The sequence below is a fragment of the Thermobia domestica genome, chromosome 2, assembly GCF_964235325.1.
Source record: "Thermobia domestica chromosome 2, izTheDome1.hap1.1, whole genome shotgun sequence".
Lineage (NCBI taxonomy): Eukaryota > Metazoa > Arthropoda > Insecta > Zygentoma > Lepismatidae > Thermobia > Thermobia domestica.
Genome location: NC_137455.1, coordinates 288,582,950 through 288,606,748, shown reverse-complemented (window position 1 = coordinate 288,606,748; position 23,799 = coordinate 288,582,950). Strand labels below are relative to the sequence as shown.

Below are 23,799 nucleotides of genomic sequence, written 5' to 3'. Positions count from 1 at the left end.
GACCATCTTCTGTCACCCCCTTGTACATTACTAAGTGATGAACTTGCATATGGATCATTCTGCACGAAATTATTATCATTCGACACAGAACTACTGTCGCTTTCTCCGTCACTCAATTTTAAGTGAAAGTCTGGATCTTCATCTCCTTCTACATCAGTGTCATTTATATCAGAACCTGACAATTCACCAAGCATATCTACAATATCATCAGCATTCACATGCTCACGGCTGTGTGTGTGGAAGCCATTTTATCAAAGTACAGATGTCGAGCTCAACTAAGAAGAGGGAACACTGAACAGTACTAGTATTGACATATATTGGCTGTATGGCCAATGATGCACTTCTCTTCAATGCAATAGGGACAAATGCCGTGTCTGATACGTGTACGACCGTTATATTGCATTTAAAATGCAAAACGTACGTTGTACGGGCAACGTGCAGGGACAAAAAAAAATATTATCAACATACGGCCTACGGGCAACGTGTAATAAGCCACAAATATGATTTCACGCTCCGTGCCATTAAGTTCCCCGAGGGGATGAGAGGGGCTAATTTTATTACAGGTAAATTTCCCCTTTCAAAATATTAACTTTTTATTTCGAACATTCTTTTCGTTCAATACTTATATCTCCAGATATTTTGGAGTCTCAAGTTTGAAAAACTTAGCCGGCATATGTTAATGCTCACTCAACGAAAGCTAGTGACTCTCTCAATGACATAAATGTAGAGAGTTCACTTTGGTATCTAAGTTTGGTAGTTTGATCTCAGTTTAGTGGTAGGTAAATATTACATAAATGAGCTTTCTCACATTTTCTTTTAGTTAGATTTTGCTACTCAATTAAATATTTCATATTCATTTACATGTACTAATCACTGTCTACTTTAACTTGTGGAACACATTGAGACTTTACTCTTACCCAACAAGCTATCACCATCCACATTTCAAAAAAGGTAAATTAGCAGATAAACAAGAAACTAGGTGCTAGAGCCAGTCTAGTTCTGGTGTGCCCTCGGAAAATATACAAATTATACTTCAGCCCTAACACCGCCACCCTCTGACGGAGGAAACCCTCCCTTTACTTAGGGAAAAGAAGTGAATGACCTCAGTTGTCTTGCCAATTTGTCATTTAGTTGTTTAGTCTTGACGAGTGAAGATCGTAGGCTACTTAGCATGGCTAGAAAGACAGAGTACAGCAAAGTCCGTGAAATAATTCATTGTGGTAATTGAAAGATCTCGGCCACAGCAATTTGTCCCTCCTCTTTCGAGGGAGGTACTATCGGAAAACACACATCGACAGCAGCACCAGAAGTGGCACAGTTGAAATAGAAAGACTCTAGGTAGTTCCATATTGTTAGGTCAGCTGGTCGTTCAGGGGCAGAAATGACCAAGCTGCGCCTACCAAGGTGGTTAAATTTGCATAGCAATTTTTATAAATGAACTGAGTCCTCCAACCAGACAAAAGCTTCCAACATTTCACTCTTATCCTCTAACCACAAGAAGAGACCTACGTCTTAGTCGGACGGATGAGAGATTATCTCTATAACACAACTCCACTAGTCTCCCAGTGAAGAATGGAAGAGAGGATGAAAAAGGGTCATCCAGAACCCATGACTGCTCTGACAGGTCCTAAGGTACAAGCCGTTAAACGTACGTGTGGGAAACCCCATATCAGAAAATAGAACTCAAGATATCTACAAACTGTGTGCCGTCCTGTATAGAGTGGAGCAAAAAATAGATAAATGTAACACGTAAGAGCTTTAGGATCGTATTCACGGTGCTTCAACCCTATCTCATGCATCGTTTCGGAATTCAGAACTCAAATTGCTAATATTATTATTTGGGGATATCGCAACTTCAATTATACATGGCAACTCGAACTTCAATAACAAGTTATATAATAAAAGTAAAGGAAAAGTACATTTAGTAGTACAGGTCTAGTTATATAACGTGAACTACATGTTCGCAATTTATACTACTATTACACAATGCATGGATCTCATGTTATCAACTGATACTCATTGGAGTTGCTTAATAGTCATTAAAACTCATTATTTAACATGCAATATCCCGAAGTGTTCCAATCTATATATATAAAAAAAGCATGTATTACTTTGGGCCCAGGCTGGGCTCGGGCCGTGAATTTTTAAATATACAACCATATTTCTCGGGCCTAATTTTGTAAATACTGTACAACGATATATATTGCACCGTTCTTTCTGGAGAACTTTTAAAGTACTACTGCAAAATTAAACCTCTAATTGCTGTAAATAAAAATACAATTTTGCGTTAATTATTAAGTTTCTGTAATTCGGGCTTATTTCGGGCTCATTTGATTATCACACGAGCTCGGGCCTAAATGCTAAAACATATTTCGGACTCGGGTCGGGCCTCACATTGTAAATTCACGGGCCGGGCCTGGCCCGGGCTAAAAATTCCAGCCCGTGCAGACCTCTAGTTTATGACTTCATACCTCTTGAACTACCCGACCGATCTCGATTAAATTTTCAACATAGATGAGGTTTGGGATGTTTTTTATTTCACTTTGAAGGTGCAACTTAGGTGAGGGGGAGATACAAAAATGATCGAAAATGACCCATATAAGTGCTGAATCCACATTTTTGGGGTCGCTGAGATGACACTTCCGAAATCCAAATTCAGCCCCGCAAATTGGGAGGGGGAGGGGGAGATATATAAAAATCATCGAAAATGATCGATATTAGTGTCGAATCCATAGTTTTCGAGGTCGCTGAGACGAACAGTGACACTTCTGATGCTGTTTAAATCCAATTCATCCTTTTATGTCCAAAATAAAATGTATTTTCCCAGCGCGAAAAACGTGTATTCTGCTAGTGTGGAATAGAATTACTATAATAGACTCAAAGTAGTGCAAGAGACGTCCACCTAAAATGCTTATTGAAGTGTCAGGATTTGTGAGAATGAATATTAAAATATTTATTTCTACTATCTACCGATAATAATCTCTCTCTCTCTCTCTGCTTTTTCAAACTTCAACCACTAGTGTTCGTCAGAACTAGCGAAAATTCATTCAGAGAAAGGTCGTTATGTTCCTGCTGGATAAGGCAAGGCGACGAGAAAATTTCTTTCATGTGTTAAATTGAAATAATTCCTCACGAAAGACATAGGAATTTCCTAAGTGTCATTCTGTGTAAAAATCTAAGGAAGCCGGATTATTTCATAAAAATCATAAATGGTATGCGAAATCAACTAAATGTGGGAAAACGGTTCAATTCTAATAAATTTGAAGTTCAGCGAAATTTTTAGTAGAATGAAGAAAAATGTTTAGCGGAAAGAATATACTGTCCTAAACCGAGAATAGATGCGGGTCTGGCCAAGAAAGCAACTCAAGGAAACTCGGTAAAATTATATGTTGGTCGACAGCGATTCGCGAAAAAGGAGAAAATGGATTAATTTTATAGCAAAAAATTTGTACGTTAGAAAGTTATTACCCGTGCCAGAAGCTAGGTTTAGCTTTCCGATCCGATGACATGAAAATAATTCTATTTTTAAATTCCGAAGATGCACATAACCGCGAAGCCCGACGTTAACTAAGATTTATATGGTTCTTTCGTACCTGTCGCGAGGAGGAAGAAGTCGATAGCGTGCTATTTCTTAAGACAACTACCTGCGGGCCAACAAGATGCATCTTTTATACTATCGCATTTTCGGTGCTCTTCCAGGTTCAGACCACAAAGGGGGAGGGGGATTCCCTAGAGGAATATTTGCGCATCTGGTGGAGATGCTTACGTCTCTTCAAGAACCAATGGTTGAAGATAGGTGGAGTTTCCGATCTATCCTGACAGATTTTATCGTGTAACGACCTTGATGCAACATTATGCAACCAGACAGAAGCATCAAAATATTAAAAAAAGAGGAATACTTATCACTCTGTCCTGGCAAAACCATTAATCTGAGATGCCTAAGAAGACAAAATGTAGTAAAGATATCACAGATTCAAATGAACTGGTCCAGAGTTCGTATCACCAATCATGTTCCTCATAATTAATTAATTAGATACGGGAGTCTTTCCTAATTCTATCATAAGGTTCCTATTGATATCAGTACTGTAACTGTCTTATTTACTCTTATTTTCTCCAATCGAAAAACGTCCATTGGGAATACCTAGATGCAAATGGGAGGACAGAACTTTTGTGAACGCGGCATTGAATCTCTAGGTTCTATAAGATATAGAGGTAGTTAGTTAATTGTCTCAATTATGAACTCAGAACCTGTTATTTTATTAAGGTGTTCCTTTTTGACCAAAGAAATTGAAAAGTAGCTTGCCAGATTTTACATTCATACATGCTCGTCCAGAACTTGAGGCAAACTTAATTACACACCGGTTCGAGGCGAGCGGTAATCACACAGTTTGCGAGAATTTAATCTACACCAGAGTGTCGAACTCAGACACTCAGCCCTGGTCAATTGTTCAAGAGACTAATTTGTTTTGAGTAATATTTCTTTTACTGTGCTATTTTTCTTTCAAAAAACAATAATTCAAAAAAGCGGAACTATATGTGGCCGTGAATAGAGTTTAGACTTTCTGACAAGTTATTAAAGAGGTTAAATACCTATTTTTTTATACTAGGGGTACTGGGTTTGATATATAACTTCAAGCAAATTTGTCACGTAACAAGATGAAATCTCGTGTGGTCTGTTTTCTTGACAATCAAAATTTTAGAATTAAGGTTTTTATTAATATTATTTTTCCTAAAAGTAGTTAATCCTTTTTGCTCTTAGTCCCCAGAAAATATGTCGAACAACGTCCGTTACTCTTAGTTTTACGAATTATCCCTCAAAAACTCAACTCAGCATATTAGTATTTGGTATTGGTATTACAGAAAAGTATTCAGACTGTTTCAAACCTTCTTTCAGAAAATCAGTCCCTGAAAATTACCCACGATTTAAGTCCGGAATTTGTAACAAAAAGTAATCATCTAAATTTGGGTAAGACAAAGTGCTATAACATTCTTCAGAAAACTTACAAGTTTTCCATAAAACCTAATGTGTTTGTCATTTTAAGAAGTAAAACGTTTCAAGGGTGTTAAGCACATTGTTCTACAGTATATTTCTTGTCCCTTTTAATTGTTTCACATACACAATAGTACAGTACAGTGTACAAACATAGAAGTTCGAAAAACTTACAGGTAAAATTCGTCAACAAGTCATATAATAGTATGCAGCTCGAAACTAGTTCTTAATGTAAAAAAAAAGTATTTTTTTATAATAGAAAAAAGCAATTTATCAATAAATACCTCTTTTAAATTTAAACTTGGGAAAAAGCCATTGATAATAAGGACATTTTCTTGTGCAAGTTCTTGCCTGTGAAACGTGTTTAACAACCTTCTTTTTGATCCTAAACCATGTAACAGAAGATTAAAACTGCTCCTACAAAAGACAAGACAAAAAGGTAAATATTCTTAGACGCCCTCATTATAATATAATTAGAATAATATTTATGTGACTGATTTCTTTCTTCCTAGTAATGAATTTATAACACAACTGTCACCTAAGGAGGGTAAGATCCTTGTCATAATATTAAAACAGGGTTGGCAAAACAATGTTCTTTTTTTTAATTTTATTTTATTTATTTATTTATTTTTTTGGAAAAACCAAAACCCGTTTTTTTAAAAAATTTAAATAATTAGCTCTATGTTTTTATATTACATATGGGCAGAAATAAGTTTGTTTCGCCTCGTTATTATGCAATAACGGGGTTATGCTGGAAGGGGCTCATAAACTTGAGGCGTAATCCAAACCGCTTCTCGGCTTACATTCGAGAGAAATTGTCTTACATTTGGACTCAAAACCGGGACTAATTGGCCACAAATGCAATGAGTCTGTCGACTCACTCAAGAAAGACTCCTGATAAAATACGTTGTATGATCTTTACATGTTTTTAATATAATTGTCAAGAGTCATTTCAGAAGGACAAAAACACAAACAGTTGCAAAATTGAAACCATTATACAGAATTATATATAAATCGGGAAATTCTCGCCTTAGCCATAGGGAAAATCCCGTTATTACTTTGCATATAAAATTTTAAGATCAACGATCAGTACGCTAAAACAAGTATTAAATTACAAATTTATTATGTACATATCATTCAATATAATTAAAACTGAAAGTCCAACCTAAGCTAATGTTCGAAGCTACGGAGGCAGTCCATAAATTACATATCTATCATCAACCATTTCTATCAATATATTTAAGGAACATTGGCTTCTTTATAAAACAACAGCCATTCAGGCAAGCAGAAATAACAAGATGGTTTTGTTTCGTATGTTTAGGCTTAACATCTTTATCTAATACCCAGGTTATCAAAAAGACTTTTGCTTAAAGTGACTTCCGAACCGCTACGCAGATGGTTTAATATGGGGTTCACCATGAAGTTCACCACCACACGATTTAGAGCATTTTTCGTTCTTTTATCTTTCTTTTTTTTTGGGGGGGGGGTTAAAGCATTTATTTACCAGCTGGTTTAAACCAGCCAACCCTGTATTAAAATATATGCATTTATTAAAGGAGCAGTTCGACTTAGAAATGCATTTTTACAATTTATTTCCATTTGTAGAGTTGAAAATTCTAAAAGGAATGGTGTTTGATCGCGATACGTTCAGTCGTTAGCGAGTAACAGAGGAAGAAATATTTTGTGATGACGTCATAGGTGGGCAAATAGCGAGAGCAGGCCTACACACTACACAGTGCCAAGCATTTCGTTTGTAAGAGGTGCGGTGGTACGTTCTAAGTGCGGTTTCCTTTTCCAGAACTGACTGCAAAGACTTACAAATATCATCTGCATGTAGAAAATGATATCTGATGGTGGGCTGTACAAACGTTTTTATAATATTATAAAACGTATCCTATAAAGCACAAGTTCAGCGTTTCAAAAAAAAAAAAAAAAATGTAAATAGATGGCGGACGAGATTGCTGCAACACCTAAGTACCTTTTCTTTAAGCATTCTTCCGATTCCCGAACATAAGAATGTTTGTTTTCACGTTTTGTTGCAATTTTTAACGCTGCCCCTATAATTTTGTGCTTCAAGGTATGTACAGGAGCGCAACATATGAGGCAAAAATGAAATAAAATGAAATAATAAAGTTTGCCAGAATACGAAAAACACTTCACCGGTTAAATTTCTTTTATTCTCATAGCTGTCCGCGGAACAACTCTCATCACCCGTTTCATCATTGTCACATGATACAGAGAAATTAAACGATGAATCAATGTCTTGAGGAACAGTCATCGTCACTGATTCCTTCTACAAACCGGTATATTTCACACCCTAATTTACATTGTATATATAGCTTATTTCTAAAGCAGTATCTTCAGAATCATGAACATCGTCTCTATTATCCTCTAATGCCTCGTCTTGACTACAACCGTCAATTGCGTCTTGTACGATATTTGTACGTTGGTAACTGGACATAGATCGGTACTTGTTCAATGGCTCGAATGTTAAACCTTTCAATAATATACTTGGAACAGCATTCTTTCTCAGTTTGCGTGTAAATAATTCTCCTGGCATTAGCCAGAAGTGGATCTAGACGGTAAAAACTCAGGTGGGGGGGAGTCAGAACCCAGACTATGATAGGTATATCATGTTTACTAAAAACTTTCAGAAATATCTAAATAATAGCTTAAATCAATTCTGTCACTCAAAAACTAAGGGGGGGGGGGCTAGGCCCCCGGCCCCAGCCTAGATCCGCCACTGCATTAACTTTTCTTTCAGTAGACTTGACTTCTCGAAGGCAGGCTCTTCAAGATGTTTGGAACACGAGTGATTTTATTTGGTACATTTTTTTCCCCATTGATTTTCTTGAGCCATAATTTATATCGATCTGGTGATTTCTCACGACTTAGAAACGTAAGAAAAGATACTTTACGTCCTCAGCTTCAATTGAACAAGAATTACAACCGAAAACACAGCAGGTGTTAGGCTTTTCTACTTCACTTCACAGACACAGCACGCGCTGTACTAACACGTGTTTTCTACTTCACACTACTGTTTCTTTCAGAAAAAAAATTCGGAAGGGAGGGGGGAGCAAAGGGACACTTAGTATTCGGCGAGGCACATTATTTTTACACAGTACTATTATATTTATTACATTATAGACGTAATATTTTGCTCTCCTCCGTGGGAATCTCTGAGCTCCTGGAGACAGTGCCACTCTAAAAACATGTCTGGAAGAAACACTTGTTTCGCATAACAAACGTAATTACTGCTCTCTCTACTCTTTTTTATACTAATGCTGTAGGAAAAACAACTAACAAAAACGTCTTTCAAGAATTCAACACAGAGCAAGACTGCTAACAAATCCAAAACACAATCTATTAAATCCAATGCACTATTAAAGGTTTATTAGCTGCGTACAAGGGAGTGGTTGCTGACTCACATTGAGTTTCCCGCGTATCCCACTAGTGACGTCACTATTTACGATTCATCAAAAACAAATGTCTGTAGAAGCTGAACGAGACGGTCTATCAAGATATTAAAAATACGGGTCTCTTATTTTTTGTTACTCTTTCTATTGCACCAAACTTGTTTTAAACTCGAACTGCTCCTTTAAATTCAAAATTATCTTAAAATCAAGATTAAAATGAAAATTATCCTAAAATCAAGATTGAAATGAAAATGATCATTTTCCTAAAATACAATTTTAAAAACAACATAATTAAAGTTTCATTTAAAAAACATTAGTCAAACTTCTGCAAGTTCTACACTCACCAAGATGAAGTATATTACTTTGTTATCATATTAATTAACTATACCAGACAAATAAATACCAAGAATTTGCAAATATCAACAGTTTCTTATAAAGTTAACACATTTACTCTATTATTATTATTATTATTATTATTATTATTATTATTATTATTATTATTAGCTCAGTTTAAATTACAAGATTTTGTAACTGTTTAGTATTTCACATTTCGGATTAAAAATGTTACCAATGTCGATTGATTCCTTATTCTTTAATTTAATATTCTTATATTATATTTTCTATAAAGTATTTAAACAGTATTTATTGTCTAAAACCACTTAAATAAACGACTTATCAGTGAAATTCCTCCTTTCAAATAAAGTTTGGAGTCCTCAATAGCTTAGAAAAATACTCATAATTATGAAAATAATGCTTTTTCATTTTATAGCATAGTAGTCTAATCAACATTTCTGTACCGCTTCTACTTTGTCTATCAATGAATTAGGGGCACTGTTCCGTATAACTGAACCAAATTTTAATTTAGATCTAACAAGTGTCTCATATAAGTATACATATAAACTACCACTTTTAAAATCAGGCCATTGACTGAATATAAAACCTAGAACTTTTCTCGTCTCTTTTGCTGTATCATGTAGGACTGTGCGAATCCGGATTTGGATATCAAAAATCGATATCGACAAAATATTGAAACTTGATCGATATATTGAAACATCGAAAATACTGAAAGATATCGGTATTATCAAAATATTGTGGTACTGAAAATATCGATAAAAAACCAAGTTTATTTTCTGAGAAGTCTAAATACGAAATAATAATGGAAAAAGAAAAAAAAAGAGCTTTCTTTCTTTTGTGTGTGTAGAGAAAGAAAAGTACACTAAGTAAGGTCTCCAAGGTGCATCTTGAATTTAGCACCTGCGACCAAGCAAAGAACACATCTTGACCTCACGTGTATTTTTCTTGAAAATGTGCAGTGAAACATTACTAGAGTAATAAGAAAAACACTTGTTCATTGTAAATCATCAAAATAAAACAGCACAAGTATATGAAATATGCTATTAGCTTTTGTCGACGATAGCACATGTCACATGATACAAGTAAAAGAGTATAATGCCCATACATGTCCAAGCTACTAACGCTCTTTTTCTATGTGTGTTTCCGGGTTCGATACTTGTTTCGGATAAAATGAACAGAGTGTGATTCGGATCCCTCTTTAACTAGATAAGTCTCATCTTTTTAGCCTTCGTGTTGAAAAGGACCTTCATCTCCAATCGATAAATCAATAAAACCGAAACTAACCCAGTAGTGAAAGGAACTTAAAATTATATTTTCTTTAGGCTACATTTCAAAGGGCAAAGTTATATGAACATTTTGCAGTGGCTTAACCAGAAACATATCAAGGGGATGTTTTATACGCACAATGGCGCGAAATTTTCGGACGGCAGGTCTCCATTGGTGATCAAATATTTTTATTTGGCGATATGCAATTTGCACAAATTAAATCTGTGCGAGAAATACCGGGAACCAGATCTGAAATTATGTGCCCTGTATATACTGTATATAACCTAAACAAGAACTCAGTGATATTTTTTTTTTTTAAAAAATCTACTTTCTTTCTTCACGTACCTGCAGATAGATTTTGATTAGTATTCGAGTTTTTACCAATGTAACTTCCCTCACTATCGCCTCTGTTTCAATCTCAAAACAATAAAGCGTATAAAACAATGAGTCTTTTGCTCTTGTTACTTACTGTTGGTACACTAAAATGAATTTTACCTTAACAAAAAGAGCCACTTAGAGAAAAGCCTTTGATATTGTGAACACAGTCTTTTGATTGCCTCTTCATGCGAAGGTTTTACTTTGAGAAGAATTTCTTTTATTAAATCCTGAGGTAGTCGCGGCGTTTGAAGACGGCTCAGCGTATGATCCGAAGTCAGAATCTTAGAATCAGAATGGGACATAAAATAATCCTCTGCAGAAAAACCCTACGGGAGAAACAAAATTTATATATATACATTAATACGAAAATACATTAATATGAACATCTACGAACTACATTGAACTAAGTGAAAAAATGGGACAATAAGTCACACCTTAACTCAATTGTCAAGAGTGGTTCTGTAAGGTAACTTATAAAGTAGGGTTCCACAAAATATACAATTCTAATTAAAGTGAAAATTTTAACTGAAATGTTCTCAATATAGTAATCTTACCCATGACAATAAAATCCTGATATTTTATTTGATAACGCCAGTCATAGTAGTCACAATTACGAACGTAAGAAGATACACAACTCAATCAATACAGTAGCGTTTATGTTGTGTACTTATCTGTTATCTTACTTATGACTTTGCTGGAGTTATGAGAAAATATACCACGTTTCCATTAGTCATTTTGACATGGGCAAATATACTCTTACTTTTGTGAGATTTACAAATGGCTTCCTTGAGCAGTTCTTTCTATATCGTGCAATATCTTATTGCTGTTATTGAAATTTGTATTTGGAAACTACAAGCATTAGTGAACACATCACAACAATACTCTATCTTTTTCGAAAAATATATTAGAATATTTAATGAATATCGAGATCTACTGAAATCAATATATACTAATGGTTTGTTTCTTAACAGGATTTTTTTTTTTTTTTTTTTTTGTCAAAGTATATAATGTTTCTTTCGCATTTGTTATTAAGTAAGAAATTATCAGGTCTTACACTTATTTCCCTTTAACAAAATAGTAATTTAATACTAACGCATTGATACTAATGGTCTCGATGTTACTAATCCAATATGACTGAATAAACTGACAAACTGATTGGAGTTCTTCATTTATTTTTCTACTCTTTGTTGTTTCTCTTTCTTTCTTTTCCAGCGTTGTCTAGTTTACGAACGAGGAGACTTGTCTGCTAAACTAGTTCGAATAGATCGAATTACCGAGAGTTTTAGCTCTCTCTAAGCGAAATATGCGCACACCTCAAATATTAGTCAGTAGAAAGGATTGGAGCAACATCCATTCGAAACGAATTAAAAACCTAGTTCGAAACTAGATGCATATTGCAAAATTTGTATATGTTAATTGGACGTTTAATACAGAGCCGCCGTTTTAGCAGCTGTTATAGGAAATATGTCCCTACAAATGCTAAAAGCAAAATCTTGCTTAAAATAAAAATTAATATTTACTATTCTTCGCAATTACAAATTTGACTTATTGTAAGATTGTCAACCTATAATTCGCAAGATATGTTTTTATGTTCGTCTTCCTACACACGAGAACCTATTGATACTACCAGGTTATATATATTGTTCATAATCGAAAATACACTGAATTCTTATGGAATAACTTCCAAAATACAAAAATGCAAGGAAATTATTCAACTATATACTAAAATAAAATTGTGTAGTATTTAAGTTAATCTTTATTCACAGCAAATTACACATGTACATTTCAAAAAAAAAAAAAAGTTTGCAATGATTTTCTGCTAACAATTAGTCTACATTAATTTACAGTTTTGTTAATAGTTGTCGCTGTAATCAATTTTCAATACTTATAGAATTGTCAATCTTTAAATAAAGTAAGTTTCACATTTTCACACAAGATTGTGCCTAGGTGTTTACACGAATAGTTTTTGAAATATTAAATTATTTTCTGCACATCCAACGTTAATATCAGAGTTGGCAAAAAAAAAAAAAAAAAAAAAAAAGTTTTTATTTTCTAAAAAATGGTTTAAACCTTTTTTGTTGCAATTATCTTTTTTTAATAATTTGCTCTATGTATTTATATCACATATGAACAGAAATAAGTCTGTTTCGCCTTGGTGCTATTATGCAACAACCCGGTTATGCTGGAAGGGGTCATATAAGCTTAAAGCGGAATCTAAACCGCTTCTCGGCTTACATTCAAGAGAAATTGTCCTCCATTTAAACTCGAAACCGGGACTAATTGGCTACAAATGTGGTACGTCTGCCTACTCACTCACAAGGACTCCTGATAAAAATACGTTGTACTGATCTTTACATATTTGTTAATATAATTGTCAAGAGTAATTTCAGAAGGACAAAAAGATAAACAGTTGCACAAGTGAAACCATTATACAGAATTACATATGGACAATTTCAAAATACTGCAGGGTACAGAAGAACTAATTTAGTCCAAGTTAGTTCACTACGACTTTTATTAGTCCAAGTTAAAGAAATAAAACGACTTAATTTGCATATCAGTAAGAAAAGTGAACAAAGAAACGAATTTTTTGTCCCCCCCTTGGCTCTGATCCATTTATACATAAATAGATACCAAAGATACTTCTGATTTCAATAAATGCCTTTCGTGGGGTTTGTACTACCCACTCCCCCCCCCCCCCAAAAAAAAAAGAAGTATGTCATTTCGATGTATTTTATCAATAGTAAACATTATTAAAACGAAGCAATATTTAGATTTTTCTTTGATTGCAATTGCATAACAATAATAAACTATAGAAAAATCACAGAAAAAACATTGATAAACTTTTTTTTTTTTTTTTTTAAAAAAAAAAAAGCTCTTTTTGTAGTATAATAGGTCTGAATATAATACGAATATACGGGAGTGAAACGTGATAACCCACAAACGTGTGTTCAAGATTTTACGAACACTTACACTTTTACGAACATTTTTCGTTTTTTGGTTTAAATCAGCCAACCCTGGTTAGTATATTAATAATTGTCATAATATTTATATCAATTATTCTTTATTATGTATTTCCGAAAATCTAAATTATTTATTAAACACAGATATTACTAAACATCTTTTCTGGGTCATCTAAGTATGCATCAGTATCAGAATCAAAAAATGAGGTTTCACTGCACCAGCAAAGAACGAATCTAAATAAAATAAAAGTATCCATTAAACTGTACTTGTTCCATTGATATTTATCTGCTGTGATTATATGTGCAATGGTAAGTATTATTCTACAGAACAAAACTGGTTTGAAGAATTTTGTCAATACTATAAATCTGAGATTATTGAATTGGAAGAAAACAAAATTACATTTTTATTCGCCCAGACTCTTTCATTTCACCCAAACTATGAGTAATTGAGATATGTAGTAAAATATTGTGCAATGTTCGGAAATATAGCCATTTCACTTTGTGGAAGGAGGGACTAAAATAAAAATAGCTACCAATCATGTTCATTAACTTTTCCATGCACTTAAAATTCAACTTGTCTGGTAAACGTAATTAAACGTAATTTGAACCTCCACAACGTTATATCTTGTTTTAACTTAATTTTGAAGAATCTTACGAAAGAAATTCCGTATGACTGACTCCATTTAAAATTACCATCATCTGGTAATTCATATACCATCAATACCTAGTCTCAACACCAGAGATTCATCAAATCAGGGATTCATACTTCTGTTTCCATGGCAACGTTACATTAAAACATACGGGTAAGTAAACATATCCTATAATCCACCTATTTTTAAGAATCATCGAAGTTACTGAGTGAATAATTTTGAAAGTATTTATCATAATTAATAAAATCGAGTATTTAGCATAAGTTAATACTAAAATAATATAAATCCACAAACTTTCGTAATAATATGTATTTCGATGGGTAACAAGTTTGACCATTAGTATCACTACGCTCACATGTAAGCTAGTTACGTAACAACATGACTAACTGAAGTAAACGAAAATTAAGAAAAGTTTAAAATATAATTAATATACGAAATGGGCAACAAATTATGATAATATTATTTTAAAAAATAACACTATAGGAAAAATTAAAATACGACATTCCTACAATGTTTGAGTATGAAAGAAAAATATTATGTAGTCTAAGAAGTATTGAGTCTTTTCTACACAACATGGCGTTAGTGTTCCAAATATCAGGGTATATAAATCACAGCGGGGCCGGCATAACTTCATTTGACAGCTGAAGCTAGTAAAAGATGTGCAAAAAGTATTGAGTTCTTATAAACAAACGTTAGGTATGCTAATCTTCAGTTTGTACCCAATCGTTTATTTCAGAAATAGTACGAAATCCAGGAATCGAACCTGAGTCCACAGAATAATTATGCTCGTTAGAAATCTGGGGAACTCTCCGAAGGAGTTTGCATTTTATAAATATAAATATATACATATTATATATATATATATGGTAAAAGCACAAGCCTCCAAAGTATCTTTGTCTATATATATATCACAATTCTTAAATTATGTCAAATTCAGACGAAATTAACACATTTCAGAATCCAGATTGAGAGGTAAATGAGAATATACACAATCAATGTTGCTATAAGTCTTTATTCATTCTTAAAAAATCTTGAGGTAGAGAGAAAAAGTAAGACCCACATTAATGTATTAATATAAGGGAATATCGAACGATCAGACTATCACTCATCTACAGTTCTATCTGCCTTCCTCTATAATGCGTCAACGGGGTTTCAACCAATTATTATATCATCAAGCATATTGGGCATATGTGGTTTCATAATGTTATTTTCAATTTAGACATTCAAAGTCTACTTTTCAGACAAGCTGATATACTCAGCAAAAACGGAACATGTTCTAATTTATATGAGTTTAAGTAGCTGAAAAGATAATTAATATAGTACTCACTGCAGTCGGTTTCTTCCTACAGCGATCTGCTGGTTTTTCTTGAGGTTCATCTTCGACCAACGTGGAATCGAAATCAGACTCATGTCTGGACTTGTTTCTTTTCTTACTAAACTCTGATTCTGATTCTGAATTGCTATCTGAAGACGTTTCACTCTCTTCTGATTCAGATTCACTTTCCTTGTCATTTGGTACATAATCGCTATCTTCATCACTGGGATCTAAATCATCATCATCATCTGCCATACGATTGATTCCTATAATAATAATAATAATAATAATAATAATAATAATAATAATAATAATAATAATAATAATAATAATAATAATAATAATAATAATAATAATAATAATAATAATGTGTGTGGGAAGCTATTGCTATGGTTCCGAAATTTAGTGTTCCGTGAAAACACTAAGAACACACACACACATGTACTTAAACTGTAACCTATTCGGAGATCATAGGTTTAGATATGCAGGTTAGTTATGCATTAATTGCGAATGAAACAATGACTTCACGTATAATATAACAAAACGCATATTAGTTACATAGTGTATCATGCTATGTATATGTGTGTCTGATGTATACAAAGTTTAATGTAGCATATTATACCCCCTGGTATGCTGTACAATGTGCCGTACTCTGGACTAGAGTATTCAGCTATTCTATGCAATACATTTCCACTCTTGCATCGAGGCTACCCGCAGCTGAGAAGAGTTCAGAGATTATGATAACGTTCCAAGACATATCCCTCTAAGAATTACTAAATGAGATAAGTCCTATAACGAAACCTCCTACCCAAATGACGAACATCCTTTTGGTTGCAAGGCATCATTCACAAGGCCAGGCACGGTTGTTGCTCATAACGAATAATTCCAGTTCCATTGCATCGCTGAAGGATCAAACACAATGAAAACGGAATCCTTAGTTTTAAGTCCCCAGTTAGGTAGGTAGACTACAGGAGACGGATGATTAATGGAAGTAAATGACTATGAAAGAACTGATAGAGTGAAAATGAGAGAACAAGCGGGAAAAGCTTTAGAAAACCCATGGGCATGATGTGTACAACAAGCTCACATACCTGAGATCAATCAAGTACCCATACACAGAAGGGAGCGCTCTACCACTGAGCAACGATGACCTCAACCGATCATGTCGTTGTAGCATCACTTCTTGGTAGACCTATTTAGTTAAAAATACAGCTGCAAACACATTGTATTTTTTAAAGCATGAACAGTCGTAGTCATTTACATAATATTCAGAATTGTTAATCAGAATATAATTCGTGTGTTGACTCCGTATTATGTACTTAAAAAAGTTTGTTCGAATTAAACCGTTTAGCTAGCAATAAAAGATAAGAGGCAAGTTTTATTACATGGCAGTCTTTCGAGTCAGAACCGAGGTCACTTGTGGTCAGTTTGCTACCACAGAATAATAATAGCTTCAAATGGCACACCCAAAACATTGTGGATTGGCAATACTTACATTCAATTCTTTTCACATTGACTACTATTTTATAATAGTTTATTAATATTAGATATTAATGAACTATCATTAATATTAGATTCTTACTTATTATTACTAAAGACGATATTTCAAATTAATTGAAATTTTATACTTATCTATCCAAATTCATTACAAACATTTTCCACAATTAATACCCCAATCGTTCCTTTAGAGGCAGACGATAAAAATTAAAATCAATCAAAAAATATTTCTCTCATCAATTTTCGTTCTTTCAAAGATACTGGAAGAAATTATCTTACAAAATATACTTTTCAAAGTAGCTGTTTCTATATACATATATTTTCAGAGATTCATACCGTGTCCTGGAAAGTGTTTCGCGACTCGGGAACTGCTCACCTCTTGTATTACGTAGAAACTAATTAATACCTAGCCATAAATATAAAAGTTGTTCCGAATATATGTTAATACGTGCGATACGATACAGTAATCTAAAAGCATGACGTGTAGGATGGCTCACACGTTGATTTGTCCATTATTCTTCTATAGGATTCGTGAAGTACATGCAGCAGTGTAATGTCGCTGAAACTGAACTGCTAATCAAAAGGTATATCAAGGACTTATTCGAAACGAGGTTAATGTATTTACCTGTGATAGATCGTAACTATTGAGACAATAGACTGACCATCGGAAAAACAAGTATTCATATAATAGTGACCCGTTTACACCTAACAAGGACTCGTGGAAAAAGATTTACCCACAAGAGGACACTGGTGAAAATAGCAAATTAAGTGCTGTTTGAAATGCGCCTACTCCTAGAAAGAAAGATGGCCCACAGACTGCAGTGTTATCGTTAAGGTCTAGATTGTTCGATATAGGAATTAAGAATAAAGAAAAACAGATTGACTAAAAACGTTTCACGTTTCTGTATCATACAAACAAGATTATGTTTTGATGAATTCTAATTGTCCAATATGATTACAATAATACATAGATCATCCACTGAGAGTCATGAGAGAAGCACTAAAAATAATTACTAGATCATACACATTCGAAACCTGGCAAAATTCTTTCTAAGTTTCAATTCTGTTCATTGTGTTCTTTTTAGAATCCTGTTACATCAAAAGTTAATTCCAGGGTTTCTACAGGAGTTCACTTGGACATTTCCAGTGTTCTGCTAGCAAAAATTGAAATAAAAATAAATAAAATAAATGATTACTACATGCGACTATATGCTGTGATATTTAACACCCTATAAAATATGTTGAAAAAGCAAAATATTTTTCAATATTCTAATAGAAAGAAATAGCAATTAGTAGGTTAAAATAAAAAGAATAATAATAAAACAAGCAAGTGTTTTCTGGGCGTTATTTCTCCCAGAATGTCAGTTGTAATGCAAACTCATCTTTTTCTTGTGTTGGCTTCCACTCATCCATCACAGGCAACCCTTTTCTCTCCTGGTTCACTGTATTGCATGAACCAACTTTTTTTTTTTTTTTTTTTTTTCTTTCGTATTGCATTTGGCACAGAAAACATGTTAAGCAGAAAGTTAGTTACAAATATAAAGAATAAAATGCTTAATGTTTATGTTTACACATTTAGATGTGCTACTGTCTTGACACTTCCAAATATTAAATACAAACTGCATATAAAATAAGTTAAAAGATAACATTTCCTGGCTACGATTTACCTATTTTTTCTGAAGCTGTTCATTTCTGCTTCCAAAGCTTCTGCTTCCTATTTGCACACTGGAATACAGCTTTGCGTTTCCGTTTGGCCAGTTAGCCCTATCACTACTTGGAGTCGTTATCTTGAAGGGTCTGGAAGGGAATTCTTACATTTCCCCAGTATTGCACAATGATTTCCAATATTTCAAGTACCTCCAGTATCAATAGACACTTTGTAACTCCTACTAATCGTATGGTGTGCTTGTACGTTAATGATTTACAGTTTCCACTAGAACTTCGCTTAGACACAAATCTGGCGGAGTCCTTCTAAAGTTTTATTTAGTCCCACTATTAGGTATGCTGTGATGCCAATTGAATTGAATAAAAGAACACAAATTCAAACAGTAAAAAACACGGAACTGAGTCAAGAATAGAACTCAGGTTCCAAGCTTACCATGATATTGCGCTAAATACTACGTCTACTCAACCCTGAACTGCCACACATCTCTTAACATTGAATTGGTGTGTGGTAATTCAGGGTCGAGTAGACGTAGTATATATACATTCCGACAACATGGACTGCACAACTCCTGTCATGACTGAACAACCGGTGTCTATATTAATGAATACTCATAACGAACTCGATGTTATACGAGAAAAATCCAATGTACATAGTTGATTCCTCCTCATTTTCTCATATAACAGAAATTAGTCTCTCAGTGAGAAAATAACAAGAAAGTTCGATATAAGACAAGAATGCATACATGGAAAAAGGAGAGAGAGAGAGAGAGAGAGAGAGAATAAAAACCCTCTCATCCCGCATCCAAGAAATAAATATAAAAATAGTTTCAAGGCTTCTCTTGCCCGTTTAACAACAGGTCATCACGTTTCAGCTCGTAGCACAGCAGAAAAAGATACATTAGTAAGGGACCCAGAGAAGCCCCGTAACTACCCGCTCTGATCTTCATTTCCCGGATACAAGGTAAGGAAAAATATTTTCTCCTCTAAATATCTCTTCTTTTCCTTATTTTCTTCGCTTAACCACGTTCTACAAGATGGACTTTTTTTTATTCGAAACGTTTAGGTTAAATAAAAACATGTAACAGAACACTTAATGATAAAAGGCTTTATATACTATATAAATACCAATACTTACTCTTCTTTATCCTCCTCCTGAGACTGTAAGGTGTCTTAGGATCAACTTCCACCTTCTTACTATTTTTCGGTGTTTTAGGATCAACTTCTACCTTCTTATTACTTCTAGGTGTTCTAGAATCAAGTTCCATCTTGTTACTACTTTTGGGTGTTCTGGATTTCGGGGTCCTTTGACCACCTCTTGAGGTTTTTGAAACAGGACTCTCAACACTTTCTTCAGGCTCTGCTTTCCGAGCTGATTCAGCAGCTTTCTTTGCCATTTGCCCTTTGCGCTTTGGAGTGGAAAAACAGTAAATCTGATTACCAGCGATAACGCCATCTTCTGCAAGGGCTGAAAAGAAAACAAACTAAAATAATCGGGTGAATTTAATTTTACACAACACATTTTCTATTATAATTTCATTGTTTTCCGCTGCAAACACAGACTCTCAGAAAAGCTATGACCCACTGTAAACTTACCAATTGAATGAAATTATTATACTCTTAATCCTTATGTAATAATAATAATGGTTTAATTTCTTTTAGTGCCACTTATTTGAAAAAGAAATATTCTTTAGGAACACAATATATATATATACATATTGTAATGTCCCATGTGGTGTTATAACAAACAATTTCACGCTTGTTTACGAACACCACCGCATGGTTTTGCAAGAGGGTTCTACACACCAGATGGATCCACTATCACCTGCAGATGACGGACTTCTGGCTCCTCCCACCTGCAGACGACAACGGAGCAGCAGCGCCACCGCCAGCCGAGAACCCCTATAAATTTGATTGCCGACAGCAGACCTGTACCAGTTTTTTGGTGTCTCTCCTACTGTTTGCAACGGAACATTAGGAGTAACCTAACCCCAGGCCTCTAGTCTGCTACGGGTCTCTTGGTCTATCCTTTCTCCCAGCTTAGCCTGCTACGGGGCTCTGTGGTTATCTAACCAACCCTCTACTTGCTACAGAGCATTGGGATCCCTAACACCACTCTGCTTAGTCTACTACGGGGCTCTGTGGAAATCCTGTCTGCGACCTTACGGTCAAAGACTGCCTGTATCTCACCTTGTAAACTTAGAGAAATTATCTGCATAGTATTTTGTAAAATTCTGTTTATAGTAGAACTTTTTATAATAAAAGTCAGTAGTGCTAGTCGATTCCGGACGCTCTTTTTATTAACGCTCTACCTACAACCCATATGGGACAGTTTTACAATATATATCAGGGTTGGCTGGTTCAAAACAGCTGGCTTTGTCAAAAAAAAAAAAAAAAAAAAAAAAAAAAAAAAAAAAAAAAAATGGTTTAAACCAAAAACCGAAAGATGTTCGTAGAAGTGTAAGTGTTTATAAAATCTTGATGAACACACATTTATGGGTTATCACGTTTCATTCCCGTATATTATTCGTATTATATTCAGACCTAAATTCCCCATTCATTACTCAAAAATATTATACTACAAAAGCAACTTTATATATATATATATATATATAAAAGTTTACAAATGATTGTTTTGTGATATTTTTGTAGTTATTATTATTGTTATGTAATTGCAATCAAAGAAAAATTCTAAATATTGTTTCGTTTCAAGGTTTACTATTGATAAAATACATTGAAATGCCGTACTTTTTGTATGTGTGTGGGGAGGGGTCATACAGACCCCACGAGAGGCATTTAGTGAAATGAGAAGTATCTTTGGTATCTATTTATGTATAAATGAGTCTGAGTCAAAGTGGACTCAAATAATTCGTATCTTTATTCACTTTTCTTACTGATATGCAAATTAAGTCGTTGTATTTCTTTAATTGGATCAATTAAAGTCGTTGTTAACTAACTTGAACTAAATTAGTTCTGTACTTCGTAGTACTTTGAAATTGTCCATATGTAATGCTGTATAATGGTTTCACTTATGCAACTGTTTATCTTTTTGTCCTTCTGAAATGACTCTTGATAGTTATATTAAGATGCATGTAAAGATAAGTACAACGTACTTTTATCAGGATTCCTTCGTGAGTGAGTGGGCAGACGTATCGCATTTGTAGCCAATTAGTCCTGGTTCCGAGTTCAAATGGAGGACAATTTCTCTCGGATGTAACTCGAGAAGCGATTTTTATTCCGCTTTAAGTTTATGTGACCCCTTCCAGCATAACACAGTTGTTGCATAATAACATCACGGCGAAACAAACTTATTTCTGTCCACATATGATATGAATACATAGAGCAAATTATTTAAACCAAAAAAAGTTTTTTTTTTTTTTTCAATAAAAACCATGGTTTTTGCCAACCCTGAAATATATACAATGATACTGGATATATTTCAAGATAATTTAAAGAAACGGATAATTTGCAGAACACGGATTAAACTATAGATCTATTCGGCACATATACCTCAGGAAAAATAGACGTAGTAAACCAAAGCGACAGTAAAAAAGACACAGAGTGACAAAAATTGCAGGAAAAAATTCCTTGACTTTTCCCAGTTTTCCAGAACATTTGAAAATTTCCACCATACAGACTTTCCCATGTTAATGCAAAAACAAAGCTACGGAAACATGAGAAGGAAGCACTTAAGTAATATAGTTTTCCCTACCAACTAGAAAACTGAATAATATAAAAACAAATACAATGTATTTTATTACGAAAGTACAAAACTTACCTAATAAAAATTCTTGCATACAGCAAGAAATTAAACATATTCCCCGAAACCTGAATCTGTAACTTTAGTAACATAATGAAAGTTTCATCACACATGAAAAGTGAGACACCCACCGAAAAGTGTGTGGATGCATGCACATAAAATTGACTGCTACATATTAACAACGTATCTTTAGAAAAAAAATATATAGTATTATGTAATTAATTTCACTTCTTCAAACGTTTTCCTTCCTCATCAATATTGCGCATATCTTCCATTATCTAAATTATCTTAGCTTCAAGCTCGTACAGAATGATCTATATTTTCATCTTCAGCTTCTTTTTGTTTCTTTTACTCTTCCTCTTGTCACTGCTTTATTGCTTCTGCAAAACGAGTTCGAGCTTATCCTGCATAATAAGTACTGGATTTCTTTATCACTAGTTCCTCCACGCCACTCGAAGAAGCTACTGAATCGTACCCAAGTTTGAGTGCTACTAGAGTTCGTTCTTTTAAATTGTCTGCTAAACCATGTACATTGATTTAAAATGTTCTTTCTAGATTTAGATTTACATGAGAGAAATTCAAGACCATTTTAACATCTTCAAATCAGCTTACTTAGAAGTATCCAAATTCTTCAGTCAAAAGTCATCCAAACACTGACCAGTTCTCTATATTTCTGTAGACACTTTTCTGCAATTCAAAATGCCCAAATCTGTTATTAGTTGACATTTCTTTAAAAGAGTATGTATAGCATAATCAATGCCAACGTCTTTCACTGGAAGATTTTCTTCATTATCCACATCAATTCGTATACATGAACTTGAAGAACTAAAAATTTCTGGTTTTATAAACTTACCTTGCATCACTTTTTTTTTTTTTTTTAATCACATTCGATAAAGTGTTGTAAAGAAATGGATTGAAAAGGCAGTCAATTTGAAATTCAGTACGGAAAGGTTCTACTGTTGAAGCAAGTGTTTTAAAAACTTTAAGTTTAGGAATAAGCATTTTATCTTCTTCCAATATGCCTGGCACGATCTGATAGCTTGAAGAACTCGGAACTTTTTTATCCTTCCTTTGATATACAACCGAACATACGAATAAATGTTAATGGCTCACTGGGCAACACAAATAACACAGAACACATCTTCACTGAAAAATTTTCTGAGCCTCTATAGGAGTGTACTCGGCACGGCGCGCTGGAACATTCTTAAATAAGTTATGCAGAAAGAGTTCCTACAGGTTTTTGTGAACTGTTTACCCTGACTATCTGTGACAAAAATTTATTTTTTCGTAACCTCTCTAATTTAGGTTACGAAAGATGCTAAACTAAACTAAATAAAAGGAAGGCACTAACTTTCTATGAAATACGTCGGCCTACAAAACATGAGGACCACATATATAATAACGTTTATATGGAATCTGCGAGGAAATATACTCTTTCAAACTTAAAAAATCAGAACATCTGTATTGAAGTTATGCGCGAGCATGCACACAAAGACTGGTTAATTACGATATTAACACTACCAACCATTGAAGACTTTCATGGTCTAGCTC

At 34.0% G+C, this 23,799-nt stretch overlaps 1 protein-coding gene across 2 annotated transcripts in view; it reads right to left on the bottom strand.

Moving 5' to 3' along the window:
• Positions 1-23,799, bottom strand: part of Orc2 (origin recognition complex subunit 2) — a 66,109-nt gene that overhangs the window by 29,584 nt on the left and 12,726 nt on the right. For both annotated transcript variants that reach the window (XM_081748852.1, XM_081748853.1), the window contains exons 3-6: positions 19,627-19,956; positions 15,342-15,595; positions 10,522-10,730; positions 5,275-5,407 (exon numbers count right to left, since the gene is read on the bottom strand). In XM_081748852.1, coding sequence (XP_081604978.1) covers positions 5,275-5,407; positions 10,522-10,730; positions 15,342-15,595; positions 19,627-19,956 — 926 coding nt within the window. The remainder of the gene's footprint in view (positions 1-5,274; positions 5,408-10,521; positions 10,731-15,341; positions 15,596-19,626; positions 19,957-23,799) is intronic.